Source organism: Ranitomeya variabilis, chromosome 4 (assembly GCF_051348905.1).
Source record: "Ranitomeya variabilis isolate aRanVar5 chromosome 4, aRanVar5.hap1, whole genome shotgun sequence".
Lineage (NCBI taxonomy): Eukaryota > Metazoa > Chordata > Amphibia > Anura > Dendrobatidae > Ranitomeya > Ranitomeya variabilis.
In genome coordinates, this window is record NC_135235.1 from 102,460,171 (window position 1) to 102,487,582 (window position 27,412).

The following is a 27,412-nucleotide window of genomic DNA, read 5'->3' on the forward strand; positions in this document are numbered from 1 at the left end:
ACAATTTTTTACTTTTCTTAATGAAACCTAATAATGCCTTACATGGGACACCAAATAAAGAACATCAAAAACGTTAAAAAAAAATACATGATTTGGGTTATTGTGTGTCCATGATGAGATAAATAGAAAATAACCACAAAGAAATCTCCTATGAAAAAGGTATTGACAGAACACCAAAAATATATATATATATATATATATATATATATATATATATATATATATATATATATATATATATATATATATATATATATATATATATATATATATATATATATATATATCCATCCACCCACACACTCACAGAGCACCGTCAATATGTCTGATCACAAACTATAGGTATCAAGTATCACACAGAGGTAAGTGTCTGAACACTGCAGCAATTAGAACTCAAGAGACATACCGTATATACTCGAGTATAAGCCGAGATTTTTAGGCCAAATTTTTGGGCTGAAAGTGCCCCTCTCGGCTTATACTCGAGTCACGGTCGGCGGCAGGGTCAGCGGGTGAGGGGGAGAGGGCGCTGAGGCATACTTACCTGCTTCCGGGGCTCCTGGCGCTGTCCCTGCAGTCCCACGGTCTCCAGGTGCCGCAGCTCTTCCCCTGTTCAGCGGTCACGTGGGACCGCTCATTAGAGAAATGAATATGGACTTCACTCCCATAGGGGTGGAGTCGCATATTCATTTCTCTAATGAGCGGTAACGGTGACCGCTGATAGAGGAAGAGGCTGCGGCACCGAAGACCAGCTGTCCGGGGGAAGGAGCGGGACGCCGGGAGGTAAGTATTACATATTCACCTGTCCGCGTTCCACACGCCGGGTGCCGCTCCATCTTCCCGGCGTCTCTCCGCACTGACTGTGCAGGTCAGAGGGCGCGATGACGCATATAGTGTGCGCGCCGCCCTCTGCCTGATCAGTCAGTGCAGAGAGACGCCGGGACGGGACGCTGAGGAGCTGCAAGCAAGAGAGGCGAGTATGTCGGGTTTTTTTATTGCAGCAGCAGCAATGGCACAGCTTTCTATGGTACATCTATGGGGCAATAATGAACGGTGCACAGCACTATATGGCACAGCTATGGGGCAATAATGAACGGTGCAGAGCACTATATGGCACAGCTATGGGGCAATAATGAACGGTGCAGAGCACTATATGGCACAGCTATGGGGCAATAATGAATGGTGCAGAGCACTATATGGCACAGCTTTCTATGGTACAGCTATGGGGCAATAATGAACGGTGCAGAGCACTATATGGCACAGCTTTCTATGGTACAGCTATGGGGCAATAATGAACGGTGCAGAGCACTATATGGCATAGCTATGAGGCAATAATGAACGGTGCAGAGCACTATATGGCACAGCTTTCTATGGTACAGCTATGGGGCAATAATGAAGGGTGCAGAGAACTATATGGCACAGCTTTCTATGGTACAGCTATGGGGCAGTAATGAACGGTGCAGAGCACTATATGGCACAGCTTTCTATGGTACAGCTATGGGGCAGTAATGAACGGTGCAGAGCACTATATGGCACAGCTATGGGGCCATAATGAGCGGTATGGAGCATCTATTTTTATTTTTGAAATTCACCGGTAGCTGCTGCATTTTCCACCCTAGGCTTATACTCGAGTCAATAAGTTTTCCCAGTTTTTTGTGGCAAAATTAGGGGGGGGTCGGCTTATACTCGGGTCGGCTTATACTCGAGTATATACGGTAATAGACCAATAAGATATGACGTAGTAATCCCACTGAGCAAAGAATATCCCATTTGTTCTGCACACATTTTTGCTATTTCACCACACTTGGAATTTTTTTCCTGCCTCCCAGTACGATCACATGATAAAATTAATGGTGTTACTAAAGAGTACAAGAGGTTCCGCCAAAACACAAGACCTCACATAGCAATATCAATGGGAGAGAAAAAAAAAAAAAAAAAGGAAGTTATAGCCCTTGGAAGGAGAGGAAACAAAAAGCACATAAACTGAAAGTCACCCAGTTGGGAATGGGTTAAAGAAATGTTATGTTATCTCTCATTAAGAGAGATAGAGCACAGTGAACGGCACACACAAAAAAAAAAAAAATTACTGAATTGCTGGTTTTTATTCATTATGTGTCTGAAAAATCTGAATAAAAAGCAGTAAATAATGTACCCCAAAATGGTACCAAAAAATTAGCATTTTGTCCTGCAAAAATAAGCCCTAATACAGCTCTGTTCGCAAAAAAAGGGAAATTAGACTTACTGGTAATTCCATTTCCAGGTAGTCCCTCAGGACAGCACCATGGAGGAGGTCCTTCCTTGACCTATAGCGGGACAGGATCATAGAGAGGTTTAAAAGGACCCTCCCACCTCCACCCTCCAGTGTTGTTTCAAAGTACCACCGAGGATGGAAATAAATGGTCTAAACATGCCCTTACAAACATGTCTGTAATAACCATTAAACTGCTTCATCTTAATTTCGAGCCATGGTGACCCAAAGGATAAACGATCTGCCGGTAGATAAATCCCGAACAATCCTAAAAAACAGAAACATAAGGGAGGGAACTACAGGTGCTGTCCTGAGGGACTACCTGGAAATGGAATTACCAGTAAGTCTAATTTCCCTTTTTCCATTACGTCCCTCAGGACAGCACCATGGAGAATACCAAAGTAACTCTCCCAGGGTGGGTACAGAAGCCCAGGAATCAAAGTCCCAGGCAAAACCAGACTAAATATATAAAGGATCTGAAAGATCAGAAAAACCATATATATCTAAAGAGATTCGCAAAGAAAATCACCGTAGTGAGTGCCTGGTATACATCTATAATGCCCAATTTCAGTATGAATGTGGTGAATGAAATAAGCATAAGGAGCAGAGAGTGAGATACACCCATTGTACTCCAATATCAATAATGAACCACAACAAGTTATTTATTGTGATAGATACTTATAGACATCGCAGCCCCAGAATAGGGTTAGAGAACCTTATTGCCCAGCAAAATATGGTGAAAGTCACAGCCACTGCCCAATGAGGACTGTACCGACCAATAATAAGCTGCATGTGCTTATAACAGGACTATTCCTTCATCGGTCCTTCTGGGCTCAGGTTAAACCTTGGTTACAGACCAGCTTACCGTACTACAAGGAGACCTGCAGGACAGAGGCTCTGGACTGCGGAAAGATCAAACCAATAACAGTTAGTACGTGGATAATGGCACAGCATTGGGTGTACGCACATTACTCATCCAGGAGATCACGTCTATTCCAAAACCTTAGATGTCTAACCCCAAGTAAGGATTATATATTATTGAAACTAAGGAATACACCCTCCGGCAGGTAATATCTCCTGCCATTACCAACGTCTGGCTTCTCATTAGAAGCTCTGAAATTGAAACGTGGATCATCACTCCTGTTTTACTGATGTTAGACGCAGGGAGTCTGGACTCTGAATCGATGAAGGTGGTGGTGGTGCAAGTAAAAATCTTCCGACACTTGAAATTATTCGGAACAGCATTTATACGAGTCATTAGTCCAGACATTATAAGTATGTCAACTTATTTGTCCATATATGCATATACGCACATACATATCCCAAGAGGCAATCTTCTCAGGGATCTTTATACACCCAGACTGCCATTGTGGGAGTAACCATATTCCATGGCTAGAGAAAAAGTAGGTTTCTTCCTCATAACAGAGGGAGATTATCTACTGTGAGGCAGTGAAACTATGGGGTCTTAACAGTAAGAGCCCTGGATCCAGTTTCATTTATCTTAGGAGCCGCGACTGCTGTAAGAGCAGCGAGTAAGGGATCCTCTGCCACACGACACAGTGCTGCTGCTTCACCACAAGGTACAGAAGGCAGTGCTGATGTCCCTGGTAAACAAACCGCCACAGACTTATGGGACAAGAATCTGTCTGATTGCCGAATGTGGAGTTTGGGAAGGATTAATAATAATAACAACAATAATAAACTTTATTTATATAGCGTCAACATATTCCGCAGCGCTTTACAGTTTGACAGTCTCAAACACAACAGTCATAAGTAACAACCATATAATAATTAAAGCAAAATAAGACGACCCTGCTCTTGAAAGCTTACACTCTACAATGAGGCAGGGAAGATACAAAATACAGGTGTGTATCAACAATATTTTATTTATAATGATGGCCCAACTATTTCAGGGGGTGGGGGATAGATGGAGATAGTGAATGGGCTACACGCACAACATAAAATGACTGATTAGGGAACCCGATAGACCGCTCTGAACAAATGTGTCTTAAGGGAGCGCCCAAAACTATGCAAATTGTAGATGGTCCCAATATCCTAGGGCAAAGCATTCCAAGGAGGAAGGAATCCTTCCTTTCAACTTGTGGGATTTTCCGCTCCCGGGACAGTAGTATGTCCTTCTATAGGATTATAGAATGTACCAAAATAACGTATGTCATCTTTTAAAGCTAATTATGAAAAAGACTTGCTTTTAGCACTCAAGGTAGAACCTACCTGAGAGACCTGTTCCGAATAGAAGAAATGCAGATTTTACTGAGCCAATTCAAGCATATGTGTGTGCTTGACTAAGCCCTGTTGTAAAGAATGAAGTAACAGAAGCTGGATCTGGGTCCAAAACACAAGGACTCCATATCCAGAGTTGAGGCCCAAGACAAAAATGTGAAGTGGTAGGCCGATGATACAATGTGCGACCACACAACAAGGCACCAGACAGAAGGTCTGATTCAGTGGCTCACAGCCAGAGGCGAAAAAGGCACCAAGCCCGACACACTGAAACCCACTGCCCTGCAAAGGGCACCGAAACCTTATAATGCAAAATGATGCATATAGGAACTATGAAGCATATAGGAACTATGAAGCAATATAATGCAATATGATGTACAAAGTTACTATGAAGCGCTATGATGCATATAGCAACTATGAAGAAATATGGTGCACAAAGGCAGTTTGAAGCACTATGATGCATATAGGAACAATGAAACAATATGATGTAAATAATGAAGCAGTATGATGCAATATGATGCATGAAGTAACTATGAAACGTTACGGTGCATATAGGAACAATGAAGCAAAATGATGAATATAGGGACTATGAAGCAATATGCTGTAATATAATGCGCAAAGTCACTATGAAGCGCTATGATGCATATAGGGACCATGAAGCAATATGCTGTAATATAATGCACAAAGGCAATATGAAGCGCTGATGTGTATAGGAATCATGAAGCAATATGCTATAATATAATGCTCAAAGGCAATATGAAGCGCTGATGCGTATAGGAATCATGATGCAATATGCTGTAATATAATGCACAAAGGCAATATGAAGCGCTGATGCATATAGGAATCATGAAGCAATATGCTGTAATATAATGCACAAGGCAATATGAAGCGCTATGATGCACATAGGAAACCTGAAGCAATATGATGCACAAAGGCAATACGAGTGCTATGATGCATATAGGAACAGTGATGCAATATGACGCACAGAGTCACTATGAAGCGCTATGATGCACATAGGAGCCATGAAGCAATATGATGCAATATGATGCAGAAGTGCACTATGAAGCACTATGATGCATATAGGAACAATGAAGCACCACTATGCATATAGGAACCATGAAGCAATATGATGCAATAGGATACACCAAGTGACTATGAAGAGCTATGATGCATATAGGAACAATGAAGCACCTTGATGCATATAGGAACCATGTATGTTGTGAAATTGGATTTTGGGCTCCCCCGGTGGCCACTGGTGGAATTGAACTGGTGTGCATCATCCCCTCTGTTCACCTGTTTCCATCAGGATGTGGGAGTCGCTATTTAACCTTGCTCCTCTGTCACTTCCAGGCCGGTCAACATTGTAATCAGAAGCCTTTCTGTGCATGTTCCTGCTGCTAGACAACTCCCAGCTAAGTTGGACTTTAGTCCTCGTTTGTTTTTGCATTTTGTTCCAGTTCACTGCTGTAGTTTCGTTTCTGTGTCTGGAAAGCTCTTGTGATCTGAAATTGCCACTCTGATGTTATGAGTTAATACTAGAGTCTTAAAGTAATTTCAGGATGGTGTATTGATAGGGTTTTCAGCTGACCATGAAAGTACCCTTTCTGTCTTCCTGCTATCTAGTAAGCGGACCTCAATTTTGCTAAACCTATTTTCATACTACGTTTGTCATTTCATCTAAAATCACCGCCAATATATGTGGGGGCCTCTGTCTGCCTATCGGGGGAACTGAAAGTGCCAATTGAAACAGACTTATCAAGCTTCTTAGTACGCTTAGAGCATGCTGATATAACATGAGTTGAATCACCGCAATAGAAGCACAACCCATTTTTTCGTCTTAAATTCTGCCGTTCACTTCTGGACAGAATTCTATCACATTGCATATTCTCTGGCGTCTTCTCAGTAGACACCGCCAAATGGTGCACAGGTTTGCGCTCCCGCAGACGCCTATCGATCTGGATAGCCATTGTCATGGACTCATTCAGACCCGCAGGCACAGGGAACCCCACCATAACATCCTTAATGGCATCAGAGAGACCCTCTCTGAAATTCGCCGCCAGGGCGCACTCATTCCACTGAGTAAGCACAGCCCATTTACGGAATTTCTGGCAGTATATTTCAGCTTCGTCTTGCCCCTGAGATAGGGACATCAAGGCCTTTTCCGCCTGAAGCTCTAACTGAGGTTCCTCATAAAGCAACCCCAAGGCCAGAAAAAACGCATCCACATTGAGCAACGCAGGATCCCCTGGAGCCAATGCAAAAGCCCAATCCTGAGGGTCGCCCCGGAGCAAGGAAATCACAATCCTGACCTGCTGAGCAGGATCTCCAGCAGAGCGAGATTTCAGGGACAAAAACAACTTGCAATTATTTTTGAAATTTTGAAAGCAAGATCTATTCCCCGAGAAAAATTCAGGCAAAGGAATTCTAGGTTCAGATATAGGAACATGAACAACAAAATCTTGTAAATTTTGAACTTTCGTGGTGAGATTATTCAAACCTGCAGCTAAACTCTGAATATCCATTTTAAACAGGTGAACACAGAGCCATTCCAGGATTAGAAGGAGAGAGAGAGAGGAAGGCTGCAATATAGGCAGACTTGCAAGAGATTCAATTACAAGCACACTCAGAACTGAAGGGAAGGGGAAAAAAAAAAAAAAAAAATCTTCAGCAGACTTCTCTTTTCTCTCCTTTCTCTGTCAATTAATTTAACCCTTTTTTGGCCGGTCAAACTGTTATGGTTCTCAATGGCAAGAGAACATAGCCCAGCAAACATAAGTACTAGCTCTTGGAAGGATGGAAACTAAACTGACCATGAACTAAACCTGCCGCACAACTAACAGTAGCCGGGTAGCGTTGCCTACGTTTTTTATCCCTAGACCGCCAAATGAGAAGTCTGCTGAAGATTTTTTTTTATCCCTAGACGCCCAGCGCCGGCCGGAGGACTAACTAATCCTGGCAGAGGAAAATATAGTCCTGGCTCACCTCTAGAGAAGTTCCCCCGATAGGCAGACAGAGGCCCCCACATATATTGGCGGTGATTTTAGATGAAATGACAAACGTAGTATGAAAATAGGTTTAGCAAAATTGAGGTCCGCTTACTAGATAGCAGGAAGACAGAAAGGGCACTTTCATGGTCAGCTGAAAACCCTATCAAAATACCATCCTGAAATTACTTTAAGACTCTAGTATTAACTCATAACATCAGAGTGGCAATTTCAGATCACAAGAGCTTTCCAGACACAGAAACGAAACTACAGCAGTGAACTGGAACAAAATGCAAAAACAAACGAGGACTAAAGTCCAACTTAGCTGGGAGTTGTCTAGCAGCAGGAACATGCACAGAAAGGCTTCTGATTACAATGTTGACCGGCCTGGAAGTGACAGAGGAGCAAGGTTAAATAGCGACTCCCACATCCTGATGGAAACAGGTGAACAGAGGGGATGATGCACACCAGTTCAATTCCACCAGTGGCCACCGGGGGAGCCCAAAATCCAATTTCACAACACATGTAGCACCTTGATGCATATAGGTACCATGAAGTAATATGATGCAATATGATGCATGAAGTTACTATGAAGCGCTATGATGCATATAGGAACAATGAAGCACCATGATGCATATAGGAACTATGAAGCAATATGATGCAATATGATACACGAAGTAACTATGAAACAGTATGATGCCACAGAGGCACTCAATATGATGCATGGATGAGCTATGATGCAGTATCATGCACAGAGGCACTCAATATGATGCATAGAGGCACTATTATGCAGTATTATGCACAGAGGCACTCAATATGATGCATAGAGGCACTATTATGCAGTATTATGCACGGAGGCACTCAATATGATGCATAGAGGCACTATTATGCAGTATTATGCACGGAGGCACTCAATATGATGCATAGAGGCACTATTATGCAGTATTATGCACGGAGGCACTCAATATGATGCATAGAGGCAGTATTATGCACGGAGGCACTCAATGTGATGCATAGAGGCACTATTATGCAGTATTATGCACAGAGGCATTCAATATGATGCATAAAGGCAGTATGACTAGGCCATGCCTGAAGGTGCCAAACAAGAGACCAGACTTACACTTTTAAGCAAAAGAGCAATCTATCAGAGTTCCAGATAAATCTCCACTCTGAACAATACGTCTCATTTGTCAGACTGACTCCACCCGAAGGAGCTAATTAATGAGCCGCAGCTGGAGGGCAGTCTTCATGGAGACAATGTGCTGAATTAACACCTTGTGTCCTCCTGTGGATGGAGTAGTTAAATTGCAAAAAAAAGTGAAACACTTGCTTATTGAACCAGAAAATGGAAAGCATGCTTCCAGAGACTCTCTGAAGCTCGATCAAAAGGCTCTGTGCAGACAAGACCTGCAACAACTAAAGTCCAGTCATGAGATGTAGCCTGGACATATGGCCCCACCATAGCCTAGAGGTCCAAGGCCTAGCTGCAAATGGGTTCCAGGTACAGCTTTGGCACAAAGGCCTGAGACTAGAGTCAGCCCAGAGGCCCCGGCCATCGATGCAACATTAAACCATGCACTCACCTGTGCTGGCTCCATACCTGCTAGAAGACAGGGGGAGCTGGTAACGCCGAAAGCCTACCGTGGAAGGAAGCGGCGTCCATTCAGAAATGCTGCATTACTGCCTGTGCCCCCTTCCGTGTTCCATTGTGGAACGCACGCCGATTCTGTGTGCCGTCGCTCCTCTCTGACGTCACTGGGAGCGCAACAGCCTTCTCCACCACACGACTTTCAGAAGTAGCGGTGTTTTGCCGGTCAGCGTCCGAGCCGAGAGCCCCCCACTGGGAGGAAGCGGCTCTACCCAGGAGCCCGTCCGCTCGACTGGTCTCTGGGGCTGAGGGACTCCCCGCCGGGGAGTTTCCACCCTGGGCTACTTGATAGGGGGAAGGATTGGACTTGCCGCACGATCCCCCTAAGCCCATTACACAGGCTGATGGCTGAGGAACCTCTCAAAGAGGAGTCGGCCATGGTCCGTCTGACCGGGAAAAAGGAAGGCTGAGATCCCCGAACTCTGAGTCCATCTGGTAACGCACTGATAGCTGAGGGACCTCTACCCAGTGAGGTATCGGCCACGGACCACTTGACAGGGGGAAGAGAATCCACAGGATATCTTCGCTCTAGGAGCAACCTCTCATACAACCGTCCCTGTAGGGACAGGAAAAACACTGGAGGGTGGAGGTGGGAGGGTCCTTTTAAACCTCTCTATGATCCTGTCCCGCTATAGGTCAAGGAAGGACGTCCTCCATGGTGCTGTCCTGAGGGACGTAATGGAAAAACAAAACAAAACAAAAAAAAACAGCTGACAGTTTGGTAAAGACAAAATAAAAAAGCGCTGTAATCAACATTTTAATTTGTGACAGCAGCAAAACACACACAAAAAAAAAAAAATACATTCGGTATGTAAATCTGGTATCTCCATAATCGCACTGACCCAAAGAATAAATCCATTTCATCACTTATAGCGCACGGTGAACCGCATAAAAATAAAAGTGACTATTCTTGCACTGCTGTCTATATGTTCATTTCACCTCTCAAATTAGAACAAGCCTTGGCTAATATTTATCCTGCACTCTCAGCTGAGCGCTTACACGGGCGTTTCCGTGTAAATAGTCACTGCAGCCACAGATGAACTCATTTAGGTGCAATTTCTATAATGGGGTCACTTTCGTTGTTTTTCTGCTGTTCTGGCACCTTAAGGGCTCCTCAAATGTCGCCCGCAAACTATTCTAGCAAAATCTGTGCTCCAAGCCAAATAGCGCTCCTTCCTTCTCATCTTGGACTTGTGACCCAACAGTGTTTTCTGATGATATATGGGGCACAATAAGTTGTGGGGTCCAGTTTTACATATTAACCCTTGTGTACCTGACAAATTTGCAGCAAGTACAAAAATTATATTTTTACCACTAAAATGTTATATTTACAAGTCCTAATAATATTACATTTTTTGATGCACCTGTTGGTTTAAAATACTCAGCACACTCCCGTGTTAAAGCCTTAAGAAGTGATAATTCCAATATGGGATCACTTGTGAGAGTTTCCTGCTGATCTGGCACCTCAGGGGCTCAGCTAATGGCCCCCCACAATCTATTCAAATGAATGTAGAGCTCCTTCCCATCCATCCAATCACTGCCGCCTGCACAAACAATAGTTACAACCACACATGGGGTACTGCCACGTTCAGTAAAGATTGCATAACTATGGGATCCATTTTCTTCTAATACCACTTGTGTAAATTAAACATGTGGTGCTGAAACAGAATTTTAGTGGGGAAAAAAAAATGTCAGGGTACGTTCCCATGGTCAGTAAACGCTGCGGGTTGGACGCTGCGTACATCCACATCGTCCAACCAGCAGCGTTCAGATGTTACAGCATAGTGGATGGGATTTCTAGAAATCCCATGCCCACTATGCATCCAGAGACGCCCGTGGCTCACCAGCAGAGACTGACATGTGGCTCGTCTTTCCAGACCGCAGAATGTCAATTTATCACACGAGCCTCCACTAGATAAATTTCACCCGTACAATGTATTGGGTGCGGTGATTCTGCACGGTTCAATGAACACATGCGGAATAACCTGCATTCAATAGCCGGCAGCGCTTTGGATGCAGCGGACATGTGATGCGTGCAAAGCGCTGCCAATTCCTGACCGTGTGCACCTACCCTAATTTTTTTTGGTTTCACATATAAAGGTTATAAAAAAAATGCTCAGAACACCCCTAGATGAATTACTTGAAGCATCTAGTTTACAAAATGGGGTCACTTTTGTTGGGTTTCCAGACAAATTTACGCTCCAAAAATCAAATAGCGCACTTTCCTTTCTGAGCCCTTATATGTGCCTAAACAGCAGTCGTTGAGCACAAGTGGGTTATCTACGTGTTCATAAGAAATTGCATAACAAATTATGAGGTCTGTTTTTCCCTACTATCCATTGTAAAAATTACAAATTTAAAACATTTTGAAGTAAAAATGTCATTTTTTTTAATTTGAGTTCGCATTAATACATGTAAAGCATCCGAAGGGTTAAACATTTCCTCACAGAAGTTTTAAAAGTATTTGAAGGGTGCAGTTTTTAAAATGGTATCACTTTTGGGGCGTTTCCAATATATAGGCCCCACGCAAAGTTCATTTTAATCGGAATAGGTCCCCAAAGAAACACGTTTTGTAAATTTCATTCAAAAATTAGAAATTGCTGCTAAACTTTTCACCCTTCTAACGTCCTGACAAAATAAAATGACGTATGAAAACTGATGCAGATGAAAAGTACTGCACACATGTGGGAAATGTTACTCATCAATTATTTTGTACAGTTTGACTAACTGGTTTAAGGATATGAAGACTGAAAGTTTGAAATTTGCGACTCAAAGTCAGGGAGTTGGCATATTAAGTAACTATGTCGGTAAGTGGTACACAGCAATAAATAAATATGCCTTGCAAATCAATTATAGGGTGCACATATCCTCTGAGTGGTATGTGCTGTCGCTATTTATTTTCTTCTTCACATTAAAGACTTTTTTGAAGAAAAAAAAAAGGGAATTAATAATTGGGTATTTAACCCCTTGATGACATCCACCATGCATTTATGGCAGAGATGTACACTTAAGACTACGGTCACGCTAGCAGTATTTGGTGAGTATTTTTCATCAGTATTTGGAAGCCAAAACCAGGAGTGGGTGATAAATGCAGAAGTGGAGCATATGTTTCTATTATACTTTTCCTCTGCTTGTTCCACTTTTGGTTTTGGCTTACAAATACGGATGTAAAATACTGACTAAATACTGCTAGTGTGACCGTAGCCTTACTGTGTGAATAGGGCTCAGGGGCAGAGCCCACTCTGTACAGCAGGAATCCCCCTTCCCAACATCGGACGTACTATACCGTCCGATGTCGGGTCCCCTGCTTTGATGTGCGCTCCGGCGGTGAGCGCACATCAAAGTCGCGACATGTCAGCTGTTTTTTACAGCTGACATGTGCGCGAAATAGCAGCGGGTGAAATCGCGATCACCCGCCGCTATTAACTAGTTAAATGCCGCTGTCAAACGCAGACAGCGGCATTTAACTACCGCATCCGGCCGGGCGGCCGGAAATGAGCGCATCGCCGACCCCCGTCACATGATCGGGGGTCGGCGATGCTTGTATATTGTAGCCATAGAGGTCCTTGAGACCTCTATGGTTACTGATCGCCAGTGGCTGTGAGCGCCACCCTGTGGTCGGCGCTCACAGCACACCTGCAATTCTGCTATATAGCAGCGATCTGATGATCGCTGTTATGTAGCAGAGCCGATCGGGCTGTGCCTGCTTCTAGCCTCCCATGGAGGCTATAGAAGCATGGCAAAAGTTAAAAAAAAAAAAAAGTAAAAAAAAATGTGAAAAAAATAAAAAAAATATAAAAGTTTAAATCACCCCCCTTTCGCCCCAATCAAAATAAATCAATAAAAAAAATATCAAATCTACACATATTTGGTATCGCCGCGTTCAGAATCGCCCGATCAATAAAAAAAAAGCATTAACCTGATCGCAAAACGGCGTAACGAGAAAAAAAATCGAAACGCCAGAATTACGTTTTTTTGGTCGCCGCGACATTGCATTAAAATGCAATAACGGGCGATCAAAAGAACGTATCTGCACCGAAATGCTATTATTAAAAACGCCAGCTCGGCACGCAAAAAATAAGCTCTCACCCGACCCCAGATCACGAAAAATGGAGACGCTACGGGTATCGGAAAAAGGCGCAATTTTATTTATTTTTTTTTTTTAAGTTTGGAATTTTTTTTCACCACTTAGGTGAAAAATAACCTAGACATGTTTGGTGTCTATGAACTCGTACTGACCTGGAGAATCATAATGGCAGGTCAGTTTTATCATTCAGTGAACCTAGCAAAAAAAACAAACAAAAAACAAGTGTGGGATTGCACTTTTTTTTGCAATTTCACCGCACTTGGAATTTTTTTCCCATTTTCTAGTACACGCCATGGTAAAACCAATGGTGTCATTCAAAAGTACAACTCGTCCCGCAAAAAATAAGCCCTCACATGGCCAAATTGACGGAAAAATAAAAAAGTTATGGCTCTGGGAAGGAGGGGAGTGAAAAACGAAAACGGAAAAACGAAAAATCCCACGGTCATGAAGGGGTTAACCTCATAGATGTGGTTGTCAATCGGGACATTTAAACGGACAAGGAATGGTGAAGGAGTGCATCCGAAGCCGATCGCCCTGAACCACTAACCCCAGGAAATGATCGAGGTGCCGATGGGTTATCACAGTACTGCAGTACATCATATGGGCAATTATGGGACTTCAGCCTGCAATCACTTAAGGAGACTAATAGAAAATGTGCTTAATTGTCTCAAAGAATAAATATGTCAAAATATTTATCCCACGCAGTGAACGCCAAAGTAAGTAAAACAGAAAAGTAAAAAAGAATTAGGGAAACTTGGCATCACCGTAATTGCACCGACCTGCAGGTCATTTTTACAACAAAGATGTTGTAAAAACACAATGCAAAAATAGACAGCAGAATTTGTGTTATGGCTCTTAGAAAAAGCAAGGAGGAAAAAACAAGAAAAAACAAACAAAAAAAAAAACAGTGTTTCAAGAGGGTATAGCAAGTAATAACATATCAAAAGGTGCCTTGGTTTACCTGTACATGAAAGTAATGTGCAAAGCTTTGGTCTCCACCAGAGAAAATTTTTTTCACACAGTAGTAGCCCTCTATTCCTACAATGAAATAAGTTGACGGTAAACAATACATGAATGATTACCAAGCTGAAACACAAAAGGGTTAAAAACAAAATGTAACACACACAAAAAAACAAAAAACAGCCACTTACTGTCAGTATGCTGGGAGTAATCACTGTGGGATATCCAGTTTCCTTTCACAGTAAAAGGACTTTTTCGGTTACACGTTGAACCAGTTCCTAGTTGTCCATTGCCACCAAGTCCAAAAGAGTAGATGCGACCAGATGATGGGACGAAGGCCAGAGTGTGCTGCCTAGATGTATGTGAAAACATTAAAAAAAAGAAACATTCTGCCAGCATTTAGAGCAGCATTAGCATTTAACTCTTTCACGCCCCATGACATACTATGTCATGGGGCGTGAGAGAGAGTATAGAGCGACTAAGGATTAGGACGCATTCTGTGTGTTATACAGCCAGCACCTGCCTCTAAAAAGAGGGAAAAATGGGGGGACCTGAGGGCACTACTAATAATTAGATATCGGATCACTGACCACACGCTAGATACATGTATGTTACCAAAAAGCGAAAAAAAGTAGGTTGTAATAGGAAGGATCACCATAAATTTATTGAAACATAACAAAAGGCAAACAACCAGACAATTAAAAAACCATAAGGTTAACAACCATAGGGGGCCTTGTAGATGCCCCCCAAGGAAAGCACCTACCTCCACTAAATGTACCGGAAGTATATTATGGTAAACTACACTGAACAGCAGAGGTCATTAAGTGCCGGACAGGGTGATCTCACATATAAATCTAAAAAAGACTCAACAGGATGCAATATGCCCGAATAGGCAAATACAATATATGCACAAAATATATAGTATCAGAGACAAATAAAGTTTAAGCAGGATAAAAAACTGCAGGCTGACAAGTGACAAAGAATGTGATAATGCACAAAACCCAAAACTCTCCCTAAAAATAGTTCAATCAGGAAGGACAAATTAGTCTAAAATCAAAAAAGAGAGAAGGATGAATGGGACTGCAGAGACCCTGTTCCATCCTGGTAGTGGAGGAGGGGGAGACACCCCTGCGTATAGCCACACATCGTGGCTTCCTCAGGGGAGAGTGCCTCTAAATACAGTGACTGAGGCCAGCTCTTATAGTGGCATTTAAATGGTGGAAGCAAGGTGAGGGCACCGTTCAGACACCCACCAGCCCTCTCGCGTGTCATTGGATGCTGATAGGTTGGAATCACAGCTGGGACCTGCTGTCCTAGGACTTCTGTGAATCCCAGCCATAGGCTGGGCTTCATAGGAGACATGCTTCTTACTATATTGCTGTACTGCAGTATAGAAAATGAACAAACACAGCTTCAAGTCCCCTATCAGCACTAAGAATTTTTATTTTATATTTGAAAAATAACAGAAGGTCTCCTAATGGGGACCGTTGTACCAGGAAGGGGCCCGGGACGGGTGGTACACACTTGTCTTTACAGGATCTGGGATCTAAGGGGTAACATTTCTCCTTGTGGAGAGTGACAAGCCAGGCCTGACAGAGTGAGGATAAATTAAATATGCACACTGCCTCTTCAGAAAGGAAGAGGACTGGAACTCTAATGCCACCTATTTGGAAGCAGTGATCCTAAAAATCAATATCGACCTTTTAACAAGTCTTCCAACATGATTTAGGATGAAAATTCGGTTTGGCTTTTATCCAAAGTCATATTGCAAGACTTGTTAAAAGGGTTGATATTGACTTTCAGGATTGCCACTTCCAGTAGGTGGCACTAGAATTCTAGTCCTCGTCTTCTCTGAAGAGGCAATTAGCATATTTATAGGATTTAGAACGCTACAAGGGCACAAACATCTGACCAACATGCAGGTGGTAGCCAAGGTCCAAATTTTGCCCCAGGGCTCAGACTAGTAGCGCCACTACACGTATCCCAAAATGTGCCTTTAAGAGGGTTATTGGTAGAATTGCATTTTTTTTTTCAAACTTTCAATGCATTTGGAATTTTTTTTATCCCATTATCATTAAGTGTGTCATTCAAAACTTTAAAAAAAAATTATTAAACTGGTTAACAGCACAAAAACCCTTTTTTTTCTTTTATTCAAAACTAACTCCTCCTACAAAAAAAAACAAAAAAAAGAAAAGAAACAAGCCCTTGTACTTAGCAGCTCTTGGCAGAAGTGCTCACGCTAAGGTGCATGACATTTTAGGAGAAACTTTTATATATTTACAAGCATCCTGCCTAGTAGTACTGTCAAAAGGTGTGCGGAAAACTAATCCAAGTGCATGTAACTACCTGCCTGTCTCAAAACACTTACCTCCCACAAGCGATTTGTGTGACAATGCTTCCCATGAGTTCAAACACTTTCCTGGGATTGATCTCATGATTTGTAGAATTGTGACCAAGTTGTCCATAACCTCCAGCTCCAAATGTAAAAACACCTCCTTCCTAAATAAACCAAAGAACAACATTATTAAAGGGAATCTGTCATCAGGTATTTGCTATGTAATCTGACAGCAGCATGAGGTAGGTACAGCGACCCTGATTCCAGTGATCTATCACTTAGGCTAGGTTCACATTGCGTTAGGGCAATCCGTGTAATGGATCCATTTCGAAGCAGCACTAATACAATGTAACGGATCCGTTAACGCACCCAAAGGCTTCCATTAGCACAACAGATCCTAACACATGTCAGAAATCGGCATGCGTTAGCGAAGGTCCATTATTTTGTGAGGCAACCTTCAGACCGTGTCAGATCACGGTGAATCTCTTATTTGGTCCCCAACATGTAACTTTTATTGCAAAGCGGCGACCATTACCACACCGATACCACAAAAAGATGGGCAAGAAACCCAAGTGCGTCATAGCACTGTGCTGCATGGCAGACATTGCTGTGCCTGTAGGGAGGTGTGTCCTGGAGCCATGGGGGCTTTGCCCTGCCGTATGGGGGCAGTGGGACACCCAAGTGCTCCTATAGGTGTAGAGACCCAGAGGGGAGTTCTCCATTATACATTAGTGGGCTTTATACATTCTGATCAAAATGTTAACTGAGAACCTTGCTATATTTCCTTCGATGTGTGATCCATGTCTTTTCTACAGTTAGGTTACACTGTAAAAGCGTAACCAATGCCATAAATCAGGAATGGAAGCATATAATTTTATCTAGCTGGATACGCCCATTCTCTTGGGACATGGCTGATTCTTGTGTTGACTTGCCTATACCTTGGTTAGTGCAGCGGTATGATCCTCACCACAGCAAATATGCGCAATTTTCTGACTTCGTAATGATTTCAGGAGACATGGACAAGATCTGTCTGTAAGTACAAAAAGTAAAAGGGTCATTGACCAGAACACTATGGCACCCAATTCATCAAGACCAGTGATTTTTACATCTTTATGAGGGGGAGCAGTGGAGTAAGATGCTCCCAATTCATGAAGAGGTGCACGCCACCAGAAATCTTACTCCAGTCTCTGACTGTAATAAGATTTCACGCGCAAAGAAATGCCACAGCTCATCATTAAATAGACGAGCTCTGAGTCATGTCCCACCTCTGCATATTTTGGAGGAACTGGGAAAGACTAGGGTGAAAAATGACAAAAGTTGCAACATTTTTGTGCAACTCTAAACTGCAACACAATTTTGCAACTTTTTAAAAAACAATTTACAACAGAATTCTGGCTAAATTATTCTTTCATGAATCTATGAGTGTGATTCTGAATTTATGAGTGTATATAATGAATGATGGTAACCAGTTTTAAATAAAGCTTAAAGGGAACCTGTCACCCCCAAAATCGAAGGTGAGCTAAGCCCCCGATGTATCCTGAAAGATGAGAAAGAGAGGTTAGATTATACTCACCCAGGGGCGGTCCCGGTTCGGTTCTGGTCCGATGGGCGTCACAGTCCAGTCCGGGGCCTCCCATCTTCATAGGATGACGTCCTCTTCTTGTCTTCACGCTCCGGCGCTGGGCCTCTCTGACCTTTCCCGGCGCCTGCGCACTGCAGTACTTTGCTCTGCCCTCAACAGGGCAGACAAAGTACGCCTGTGCCGGAGCCGCAGCGTGACTACAAGAAGAGGACGTCATCATAAGAAGATGGGAGGCCCCCGGACCGCGACACCCATCGGACCAGAACCGGACCAGGACCGCCCCTGGATGAGTATAATATAACTCCTTTTTCTCATCTTTCAGGATACATCGGGGGCTTATCTACAGCATTCCAGAATGCTGTAGATAAGCCCTGATGCCGGTGGGCTTAGCTCACCTTCGAGTCTGCTTTAATAACAGATGGCAACATTATATAATTGGCACTATTATCAGCCCTTTGTAGTTAGAAAGCCTTCTTACCCAATTCATCATTGAGACCAAGCTGGCCAAATTTATTCCGTCCCCAACCAAAAACTGCCCCTGATGGTGTCAGAGCAAAACTATGCGCTCCTCCAGCAGCAATCTGGCGAAAAGGGATCCCCGGTAAAGACTTCAATGGTCTAGGTGTCATTTCTTTCTTGATCTCAGAGCCTAATCCAAGCTGGCCATATCTGTTGTCTCCCCAAACAAAAATTTCACTTTCTATGGAATAAAACATACAAGAAAATAATAATTTAAGATAAAGTTTAATTTTACTTTTTTTTTTCTTCACAAGTGACTACAAAGTTTATAATATAATGGCTGAGTACTTTTTCTCTTTATAATCGAGTATTGATACATTACATAAAAACCTAGTGATTTCATGAATCAATCCTAACAACTGATAACCTGGAGCGAACCTCTCCTGGATAAACTAGCCGCAGGGGGCACTACTACAATCAATTTAGGCTGCATTATAGGGCTGAAAGTGCTGATAAAATGTGTGCAGTTATAATTTCTATGTTACAAAAATTAACAAATTCAAGACAAAAAAAACAAAACGTTAACACATTTGCTAAAAATCAGCTGAAGGTGATGCTGAAATGCCTTCCTCCAGAAGAAGAAGATTCTCACTTTTCCTGTTAAAATATCTCTTAGCTTAAAAGGAAATTTAACATAAAAACTAACTTTTTGGATGTACTTTTATTAAGAAATGTTATGTCAGTCTCTTACTTGTTTGATTTCTTACTGATGGTATCACTAAATATCACTTTGAGGCCATGGCATAACAGTTGATGAAATTGCATTAACTGTTCCACACACGCTCTTTACAGCAAGGAACAGAAACTACTATCACAGTAACTAATGATTATTAGACAGCTCCCATCACACAGACAGTTCAGCCTCCATGACTGTATTTATGCATGCATGTTCTTGACAATTTAAACAGACTATAAAAGAAGAAGATAATCAGATTGTCTTCCCCAAAAGGCAGACATGGTACTGGCTGTAGCTGCCCATGTGATGCTGGGCAGTTCGATCTTGAGATTGATATTAGATTGAACAGAAGCCCACGAGGCCGAACATTAGGGAAGAAAGTACAATATATGTAAAATAATAGTGATATCCAATGGGGATGCTACATTAAAAGAGATGTCTCTTTTCAATGTAAAAATCTGAGCCATGCGGAATCTTGATAATCTCACACAAAATACTAATGCTGCTATTAACACATTACCTCTGGAGAGTGAGATCGAATGCTTATGACCACAGGCAACCTGCACAATCTGAACATCAGATAAACTCTTTATAGTTCTAGAGGAACAAATAAAATACAGTTAGAATAAGAAATAAAATACTACATATAAAGTAGAGGTCATGGAATGGGGAGATCAGATAAATCTCAATATGTAACAATTAAAGCTTAGACTGTGTCTCTAGATTTCACAATACAATCAACATAAAATAGTAATCCGATTTCTTAGACCTGATGAGAATGATGTACATGCCATGTCAGAACAGTCGCATAATAATTTATAAAAGTTAAGCCTTAAACTCTGCCCAGCAAGGCAGATTGACAGCTCCTCAGTGTCCCTCCTGCTGCTGAGATCTCACAACAATTAGTACAAGCTGTAGCCATCAGCCAGGCTGGGTGGGTGGAGAGTGAATACACTTGGGCTTTTGTGTCAAAGTATTTATGGCAGAAATCTTGGAAATTGCACAAAAATGTTGACACCTATGGTGTTTTCACGCTAGTTTTGGTATTGGACAGCTCCATCAAAATGCGGAGCTAGGCTTGAACGGGGCATGACGACCACCGCTTGTCTAATTCATGACTAACTGTGGCATACCTTACTCCTCCACCACGCCAGTCTTGATGAATTGGGCCTTGGCCTCACGAGCTCTCATACACCTCTGTGCATCACGGTCTGTGTATGGACTACAAATTTCTGACTCAACTTCAAACCTATAGCTGGACTCTTTTTAATAGCATCATTATACATCCATCCTGACATGGAATTTCAAGGCAAATACAGCAGTCTCATTGAGTCTAAGGTGTTTTTAATAAGGTACACGGATTCTGCTGACAGATCCCTTTAAAAGGGTGTTGCAAGGAAAGAAAAATCCCTTTAAAAGGGTTTTAGCAAGGAATGAAAAAAATATTTTCAAAGTAAAAGCATTTGTTAAAACAATCTTTGTAATGTACATGTATTACAATTTCGGAATTAGCAATTTCAGTCCTGTCAGCAGAAGACATGATGTAGTTTAGCTTCTTCACTCTTGAGGGCAGAGTTGTCCACCTATACCTGGACCACCTCCCCGCAGCGAATGGGGAGTGAGGACATAGACACAGAAGTAAGCTCTATCCTGTCCTTGGCTAACAGACAAAGTGCAAAAATTATTCAGAATTTTTAATGTGTGTGTATTACAGAGATTATTGTTTTAACGGATGCTCTGATTTCAGAATGTTTATCTCCTGAATCACCCCTTTAAAGTGACCTAGAAGGCAAATTAATATGATTAGATATTTAGAAATATGTGCCACTAATTAGAACTAAGAGGCCTTGTCTGTGAACCTTCCGTACCGGTGTGAACAAGGCAGATACTGTTTGCAACTTACTCAAAACTTGAACTGAATTTCCATTTTGACAAATCGAACCTTTACACAAGTACTGTACATTAACCCCTCTAAAGAGATGCCAAACGCACTTACGTCAGCCAAGATTGACAGTTTTCATGGTGGCAGTGTAATGTGTATTAGATGTTCAGCAAAATTAGTATGGAAAAATCTAACCAAAAAAGATCAAACTTGGTGAATTTCAACAATGCCTGACTATATGTTCTCAAGCAAGAAATTCTGCAGCCAGAGGCGGCCGCAGAGGCTTTCTTTCATGTCCAAATTGGTCAAACCAAGCGTACTCATGTTTGGACGAGTCACGAGGCAAAGCTGTCAGCCAAAGATATGAAAAAAGTGGACTCACAAATGAGTGTTTTTTTTAAAAAAAAGCTCTACAGCACGTGCAACGTGTTCACTTTCCTATTAAAGTATCATTTGCCTGTGCTGCAGAGCTTAGACCCAGACCTAGTGCTGCTCACATCTGAGCTTTTGTTAAAATAAAATTGCCTAAGCAATCCTCTGAACGGTTTTCTAAAGCCCCACACTCACTGGCCTTCACTGCAATATCTGCTGTACATTTTCATTGTGCAATCCACACCCCTGTGTATTATAAGTGAACGGGACTGCAAAACCTTGTTCACATTCAACAAAAGGAATTATGCTGTGGCACGCGGCAGAATCCCAAGAATTTTGTTTCAGATTTGTAGATCTCATCCAAACTTCTTGAACATGTATATTAGTTACATATAAGAGAGCAGTACATTTATAGGTGCCAGATTGGGAACCATTACCTTGGTACTCTGACATAGTCTTCTATGATGGAAAGACCCAGCTGACCATCCTTAGACAGACCCCAAGAGAACACCTGACCTTTGTCATTTAGGGCTAGTGTGTGCGCTTCCCCACATGAGACCGCAACGATATTCTGAGCGTCAAGGGCTCCAACTTGCTCTGGAAAAAGAAAGCGAAAGCATTACTCAGGACCTGGGATAAAGTGGAATGGAAATGGTTTACAACAATACAATGTTAGGAAAAATGTTAGAGTATAAAATGTACTAATGTACTTTCCAGTGTGAATCCAGATCTCAGCGCCCCTCTCCTGCTCTTTGCTCTTACACACTGATTATGACCCAACACTAGAGAGAGCTTGATCTCTCACCTTCTTCAGCCTGACTACACATCAAGTACAGATACAAGGAGGCACAGGAAGTGCTCCAATCACGCCAAGAGCATTTCAGCCTCATTTGCATATGAATTGTATGCAGATTTTTGGGATATGGAAAGGAGGATTTTTTCAATAAAGGTATAGCTCGGCTCATCTTTTTAACCCCTTTACCCCCAAGGGTGGTTTGCACGTTAATGACCGGGCCAATTTTTACAATTCTGACCACTGTCCCTTTATGAGGTTATAACTCTGGAACGGATCTTGGCGATTCTGACACTGTTTTCTCGTGACATATTGTACTTCATGATAGTGGTAAAATTTCCTCGATATAACTTGCGTTTGTGTAAAAAACGGAAATTTGGCGAAAATTTTGAAAATTTCGCAATTTTCCAAATTTTTATTTTTATGCCCTTAAATCACAGACATATGTCACACAAAATACTTAATAGGTAACACTTCCCACATTTCTACTTTACATCAGCACAATTTAGGAACCAAAATTTTTTTTTGTTAGGGAGTTATAAGGGTTAAAAGTTGACCAGCAATTTCTCATTTTTACAACACCATTTTTTTTTAGGGACCACATCTCATTTGAAGTCATTTCGAGGGGTCTATATGATAGAAAATACCCAAGTGTGACACCATTCTAAAAACTGCACCCCTCAAGGTGCTCAAAACCACATTCAAGAAGTTTATTAACCCTTCAGGTGTTTCACAGGAATTTTTGGAATGTTTAAATAAAAATTAACATTTAACTTTTTTTCACACAAAATTTATTTCAGCTCCAATTTGTTTTATTTTCCCAAGGGTAAGAGAAGAAATTGGACCCCAAAAGTTGTTGTGCAATTTGTCCTGAGTACGCGGATACCCGATATGTGGGGGAAAACGACTGTTTGGGCACATGGCAGAGCTCGGAAGGGAAGGAGCGCCGTTTGACTTTTCAATGCAAAATTGACTGGAATTGAGATGGGACACCATGTCACGTTTGGAGAGCCCCTGATGTGCCTAAACATTAACCCCCCCCCACAAGTGACACCATTTTGGAAAGTAGACCCCCTAAGGAACTTATCTAGATGTGTTTTGAGAGCTTTGAACCCCCAAGTGTTTCACTACAGTTTATAACGCAGAGCTGTGAAAATAATTTTTTTTTTTTTTCCCCTCACAAAAATGATTTTTTAGCCCCCAGTTTTGTATTTTCCCAAGGTTAACAGGAGAAATTGGACCCCAAAAGTTGTTGTCCAATTTGTCCTGAGTATGCTGATACCTCATATGTGGGAGGGAACCACTGTTTGGGCGCATGGCAGAGCTCGGAATGGAAGGAGCGCCATTTGGAATGCAGACTTAGATGGATTGGTCTGCAGGCATCACGTTGCATTTGCAGAGCCCCTGATGTACCCAAACAGTAGAAAGCCCCCACAAGTGACATCATATTGGAAACTAGACCCCCCAAGGAACTTATCTAGATGTGTTGTGAGAACTTTGAACCCCCAAGTGTTTCACTACAGTTTACAACGCAGAGCCGTGAAAATAAAAATCTTTTTTTTCCAACAAAAATGATTTTTAGCCCCCCAAATTTTGTATTTTCCCAAGGGTAACAAGAGAACTTGGACCCCAAAAGTTGTTGTCCAATTTGTCCCGAGTACGCTGATGCCCCATATGTTGGGGTAAACCCCTGTTTGTGCCCACGGGAAAGCTCGGAAGGTAAGGAGCACTGTTTTACTTTTTCAATGCAGAATTGGCTGGAATTGAGGTCGGACGCCATGTCACTTTTGGAGAGCCCATGATGTGCCTAAACAGTGGAAACTCCCTAATTCTAACTGAAACCCTAATCCAAACACACCCCTAACCCTAATCCCAATGGTAACCCTAACCACACCCCTAACCCTGACACACCCCTAACTCTAATCCCAACCCTAATCCCAACCGTAAATGTAATCCAAACCCTAACTTTAGCCCCAACCCTAACCCTAACTTTAGCTCCAACCCTAGCCCCAACCCTAACCCTAACACTAACCCTAGCCCTAACCCTAATGGGAAAATGGAAATAAATACATTTTTTTTATTTTATTATTTTCCCTAACTAAGGGGGTGATGAAGGGGGGTTTGATTTACTTTTATAGCATTTTTTTATAGCGGATTTTTATGATTGACAGCTGTCACACACTAAAAGACGCTTTTTATAGCAAAAAAGTTTTTGCGTCTCCACATTTTGAGACCTATAATTTTTCCATATTTTGGTCCACAGAGTCATGTGAGGTCTTGTTTTTTGCGGGACGAGTTGACGTTTTTATTGGTAACATTTTCGGACACGTGACAGTTTTTGATCGCTTTTTATTCCGATTTTTGTGAGACAGAATGACAAAAAACCAGCTATTCATGAATTTCTTTTGGGGGGGTGTTATACCGTTCCACGTTTGGTAAAATCGATAAATCATTTTTATTCTTCGGGTCAGTACGATTACAGCGATACCTTATTTATATCATTTTTTTATGTTTTGGCGCTTTTATACGATAAAAACTATTTTATAGAATAAATAATTATTTTGGCATCGCTTTATTCTGAGGACTATAACTTTTTTATTTTTTCTTTGATGACGCTGTATGGCAGCTAGTTTTTTGCGGGACAAGATGACGTTTTCAGCGGTACCATGGTTATTTATATCCGTCTTTTTGATAGCGTGTTATTCCACTTTTTGTTCGGCGGTATGATAATAAAGCGTTGTTTTTTGCCCCGTTTTTGTGTTTTTTTCCTACGGTGTTTACTGAAGGGGTTAACTAGTGCAACAGTTTTATAGGCTGGGTCGTTACGGACGCGGCGATACTAAATATGTGTACTTTTATTGTTTTGTTTTTTTTATTTAGATAAAGAAATGTATTTATGGGAATAATATATATATATATATATATATATATTTTTTTTTTTTTTTTTTTTTTTCTTTATTTAGGATTTTTTTTTTTTTACTTATGTGGAAATTTTTTTTTTACATTTTTACTTTGTCCCGGGGGGGACATCACAGATCGCTGATCAGACAGTTTGCACAGCACTCTGTCAGATCGGCGATCTGACTTACAGTGCTGCAGGCTTACCAAGCGCCTGCTCTGAGCAGGCACTTGGTAAGCCACTCCCTGCAGGACCCGGATGCAGCCCCGCGGCCATTTTGGATCCGGGGACTGCAGGGAGAGGAGGTAAGAGACCCTCGGAGCAACGCGAACACATCGCGTTGCTCTGGGGGTCTCAGGGAAGCACGCAGGGAGCCCCCTCCCTGCGCGATGCTTCCCTGTACCGCCGGCACACAACAATCATGTTTGATCGCGGTGTGCCGGGGGTTAATGTGCCGGGGGCGGTCGGTGACCGCTCCTGGCACATAGCTGACACCCGGCCACGATCGGCCGCGCTCCCGATCACGCTGGACATACTATCCCGTCGGTGGTCATACGGGCCCACCCCACCTCGACGGGATAGTACGTCCAATGTCAGAAAGGGGTTAAGAGCTGCATGACCATAAAAGCGGTTTCGAGGGGCTTCGTTGATAGTGCTGACCGATTCCCTTTAATATGTAAAAAAGTTGACTCCTTTATTATACTTGCTTATACTGTAAGGGTATGTGCACACGTTGTGGATTACTCTGCGGATTTTTCCGGACTGATTTTGGTAATTCCGCAGGTAAACCGCACTGCGGAATTACCGAGAGTTTTTTGCGGATTCCACCTGCGGTTTTACACCTGTGGATTCCTATTATGGAGCAGGTGTAAAACGCTGCGGAATCCGCACAAAAAATTGACATGTGCACTGCGGATTTTGTTTTCCATAGGTTTACATGGTACTGTAAACTCAGGGAAAACTGCTGTGAATCCGCAGTGGCCAATCCGCTGCGGATCCGCAGCAAAATCCGCAACGTGTGCACATACCCAAAAGCTTTACAGACACTAAGTCCCACTGGGGACAGCAAGTGATTAGAATCTAATTTTTTTTTATCAGGTACGTCTTTGGATTGTGGGGGAAAATGCAGTACCTGCATAAAACCTCACAAACATCGGGAGGACATACAAACTATATACATACCATATATACTCAAGTATAAGCCGACCCAAGTATAAGCCGAGACCCCTAATTTTGCCACAAAAAAAATGGGAAAACTTATTGACTCAAGTATAAGCCTGGTGGGGGAAATGCAGCAGCTACTGGTAAATTTAAAAAATAAAAATACAGATACCAATAAAAGTAAAATTAATTGAGACATCAGTAAGTTAAGTGTTTTTGAATATCCATATTGAATCAGGAGCCCCATATAATGCTCCATACAGTTTATGATGGGCCCCATAAGATGCTCCATATTAAAATATGCCACATATAATACTGCACAAAGGTTAATGATGGCCCCATAAGATGCTCCATAGAATATTATGCCCCATATAATGCTGCACAAAGGTTGATGGCCCCATAAGATGCTCCATAGAATAATATGCCCCGTATGGTGCTGCCATTAAAAAAAAAAAAAAAAGAAAAAAAAAAAGAAGACATACTCCCCTCTCATCGCTGCACACCGAGTGCCGGGGGCCTGAGCAGGAAAGGACACCGGCACGCTATGGGGGCCTGGTGCCAGAGTCGTCGCTGGTTCAGGACACCAGCACTTGCGATATTCACTTGTCCCCGTTCCACCGCCGCTGTGTCTTTCGGGTCTCTGCAGTGACTGTTCAGGTAGAGGGCACGCACTAAACATGTCATTGCGCCCTCTGACCTGAACATCACAGCCAGAGGACATGGAAGGCACTGAGCGGTGGAACGGGGACAGGTGAATATCGCAAAGCTCACCATCCCGTCATACTCACCCCCTCCTGGCGTGGTCTCTCTGTATGTCCCGGGTGGTCTCCGGTGCGCGCCGGGAGCTTGTGCCTGTGTTCAGCAGTCACATGGTACCGCTCATTAAAGTAATGAATATGCGCTCCACACATATCAGGGACGTGCAGAGACTGCGCAGGGAGCAGGTGAGTATGATGTGACAGCCACCACTCCTGCCGCTCCCCCTCCGGCCCCCTGGGACAATGACTCAAGTATAAGCCGAGAGGGGC

The 27,412-nt window shown here is 42.4% G+C and overlaps 1 protein-coding gene across 5 annotated transcripts in view; it reads right to left on the minus strand.

The window, feature by feature from the left end:
* HERC4 (HECT and RLD domain containing E3 ubiquitin protein ligase 4) overlaps positions 1-27,412 on the minus strand; it is a 158,131-nt gene that overhangs the window by 94,463 nt on the left and 36,256 nt on the right. For all 5 annotated transcript variants that reach the window (XR_013214511.1, XR_013214510.1, XR_013214512.1 and 2 more), the window contains exons 3-9: positions 21,969-22,128; positions 19,798-19,874; positions 18,561-18,782; positions 17,439-17,530; positions 16,534-16,664; positions 14,357-14,517; positions 14,167-14,243 (exon numbers count right to left, since the gene is read on the minus strand). Coding sequence is in view for 2 of the 5 variants with exons in the window: in XM_077258985.1 (XP_077115100.1) it covers positions 14,167-14,243; positions 14,357-14,517; positions 16,534-16,664; positions 17,439-17,530; positions 18,561-18,782; positions 19,798-19,874; positions 21,969-22,128 (920 nt within the window). In the remaining 3 variants the exon portion in view is untranslated. The remainder of the gene's footprint in view (positions 1-14,166; positions 14,244-14,356; positions 14,518-16,533; positions 16,665-17,438; positions 17,531-18,560; positions 18,783-19,797; positions 19,875-21,968; positions 22,129-27,412) is intronic.